The sequence below is a fragment of the Onychostruthus taczanowskii genome, unplaced genomic scaffold (assembly GCF_017590055.1).
Source record: "Onychostruthus taczanowskii isolate IOZ18803 unplaced genomic scaffold, ASM1759005v1 scaffold384, whole genome shotgun sequence".
Lineage (NCBI taxonomy): Eukaryota > Metazoa > Chordata > Aves > Passeriformes > Passeridae > Onychostruthus > Onychostruthus taczanowskii.
The window spans coordinates 20948-23876 of NW_024501282.1; the positions used below are offsets into that span (position 1 = coordinate 20948).

At 63.8% G+C, this 2929-nt stretch overlaps 1 protein-coding gene across 1 annotated transcript in view; it reads right to left on the reverse strand.

Annotated features, from left to right (window-relative positions):
* Positions 1–2929, reverse strand: part of LOC121339962 (chromodomain-helicase-DNA-binding protein 3-like) — a 46441-nt gene that overhangs the window by 20235 nt on the left and 23277 nt on the right. The window contains 2 exon segments of the mRNA XM_041412241.1: positions 846–1046; positions 2602–2793. Coding sequence (XP_041268175.1) covers positions 846–1046; positions 2602–2793 — 393 coding nt within the window.

Sequence of the window (2929 nt, forward strand, 5' to 3'; positions counted from 1 at the left end):
AAAACATGGGAAAACCCCACCCAGAGCCCCCACAGAACCCCAAAACATGGAAAAACCCCACCCAGAGCCCCCCGGCACCCCAAAACATGGGAAAACCCCACCCAGAGCCCCCTGGCACCCCAAAACATGGAAAAACCCCACCCAAAGCCCCCCGGCACCCCAAAAGGTGAAAAAAACCCCACCCAGAGACCCCCAGAACCCCAAAACATGGAAAAACCCCACCCAGAACCCCAAAACATGCAAAAACTCCACCCAGAGCCCCCCAGCACCCCAAAACATTGAAAAACCTCACCCAGAGCCCCCCAGAATCCCAAAACGTGGAAAAAACCCCACCCAGAGCCCCCTGGCACCCCAAAACATGGAAAAACCCCACCCAGAGCCCCCCGGCACCCCAAAAGGTGAAAAAAACCCACCCAGAGCCCCCCAGCACCCCAAAAGTTGCATAAACCCCACCCAGAGCCCCCCGGCACCCCAAAAGGTGAAAAAAACCCACCCAGAGACCCCCAGAACCCCAAAACATGGAAAAACCCCACCCAGAGCCCCCCAGAACCCCAAAACGTGCAAAAACCTCACCCAGAGATCCCAAAACCCCACCCAGCACCCCCAAACTCCATCCACAACCCCAAAATGTGGACAAACCCCACCCAGAACCCCAAGGTGACCCAAGTGTCTGAGTGCCACCTCTTGTCCCCAAATGACCCAAGTGTCCATGTGCCACCCTGCTGTCCCCCAGCTGTCCAGGTGCCACCCCCAGCTGTCCCCCAGCTGTCCATGTGCCACCCACAGGTGTCACCCCCAGGTGTCCAGGTGCCACCCGCAGTGTCCAGCTGTCCCCTGTCCCCCACCTTCATCTTGAAGGCCTTCTTGCCGCCCTTCATGGCGTTGTCGTCGAAGGAGAACTCGTTCTCGCGGATGATGGCCCGGCTGTCCTTGTCCCCGGTGTAGGTGACAACGTAGAAGGCCGGGGCCCACATCTGGAACTCGCGCTCCCAGTTGATGATGGTGGAGAGCGGCGCGCTGACGAGGAACGGGCCCTTGGTGTGGCCCTGGGGGACACTGTGTCACACCACGGGCCAGGCCCGGGGGACACCGTGTCACACCCTGGGGGACACGGGGACACACCCTGGGGACACTGTGTCACACCCTGGGGGAGGCGGGGACACACCCTGGGGACACTGTGTCACACCACGGGCCAGGCCAGGGGGACACCATGTCACACGGGGACACAGAAACACCCTGGGGACACTGTCACACGGGGACACACCCTGGGGACACTGTGTCACACCCTGGGGGACACTGTCACATGGGGAACGGGCCCTTGGTATTGCCCTGGGGGACACCATGTCACACCCTGGGGGACACGGGGACACACCCTGGGGACACCGTGTCACACCACGGGCCAGGCCCGGGGGACACCGTGTCACCCCCTGGGGGACACGGGGACACACCCTGGGGACACCGTGTCACACCACGGGCCAGGCCCGGGGGACACCGTGTCACCCCCTGGGGGACACGGGGACACACCCTGGGGACACCGTGTCACACCACGGGCCAGGCCCGGGGGACACCGTGTCACCCCCTGGGGGACACGGGGACACACCCTGGGGACACCGTGTCACACCACGGGCCAGGCCCGGGGGACACTGTGTCATACCCTGGGGGTCACACCCTGGGGACACTGTGTCACACCACGGGGGACACAGGTGACCCCAGGGCCATGTGAGTGACCCCTGCCCCACGTGGATCACCCCAGTGACAAGGCAGGTGCCCCCAGCCCCATCCAGCTGCCCCACCGGTGACCCCAGGCCCACGTGAGTGACCTCAGGCCCACGTGGGTGACCCTAGTGACCACGTGAGTGACCCCAGGCCCACATGAGTGACCCCAGTGACTATGTGAGTGACCCCTGCCCCACGTGAGTGACCCCAGGCCCACGTGGATGACCCTAGTGACCACGTGAGTGACCCCAGTGACTATGTGAGTGACCCCTGCCCCACGTGAGTGACCCCAGGCCCACGTGGATGACCCTAGTGACCACGTGAGTGACCCCAGTGACTATGTGAGTGACCCCTGCCCCACGTGAGTGACCCCAGGCCCACGTGGATGACCCTAGTGACCACGTGAGTGACCCCTGCCCCACATGAGTGACCCCAGGCCCATGTGAGTGACCCCAGTGACCACGTGAGTGACCCCAGGCCCACGTGAGTGACCCTAGTGACCACGTGAGTGACCTCTGCCCCACGTGAGTGACCTCTGCCCCACATGGATGACCCTAATGACCACGTGAGTGACCTCTGCCCCACTGGATGACCCTAATGACCACACAGGTGCTCCCTGCCCCACTGGATGACCCTAATGACCACGTGAGTGACCCCTGCCCCACGTGGATGACCCTAATGACCACACAGATGCCCCCTGCCCCACGTGGATGACCCTAATGACCATGTGAGTGACCCCAGGCCCACGTGGATGACCATAATGACCACACAGATGCCCCCTGCCCCACGTGGATGACCCTAATGACCACACAGATGCCCCCTGCCCCACTGGATGACCCCACAGACCACACAGGTGCCCCCGGCGGTGCCCCCAGGTGCCCTCACCTCCTTGTAGAGCGAGTAGAGGAAGACGATGGTCTGGATGGTCTTGCCCAGCCCCATCTCGTCGGCCAGGATGGTGTCGGTGCTCTGCGCCCACGAGAAGCGCAGCCAGTTGAGCCCCTCCAGCTGGTACAGGTGCAGCGTCCCGCCCGTGGCCGTGATGAAGCGCGGCTGCGTCTCGTACTTCACCGTGGGCTGCGGGGACACGGCTGTCACCGCGGGGGATGGCCAGCCCAAACCCCCCCGGGGGGCTGGGGAGGGTGTGGGGGTGTCAGGGGAATCAGGTCTGGGGGATTCAGGGCACCCCAAACACCCACAGGGGGGTGGGGAG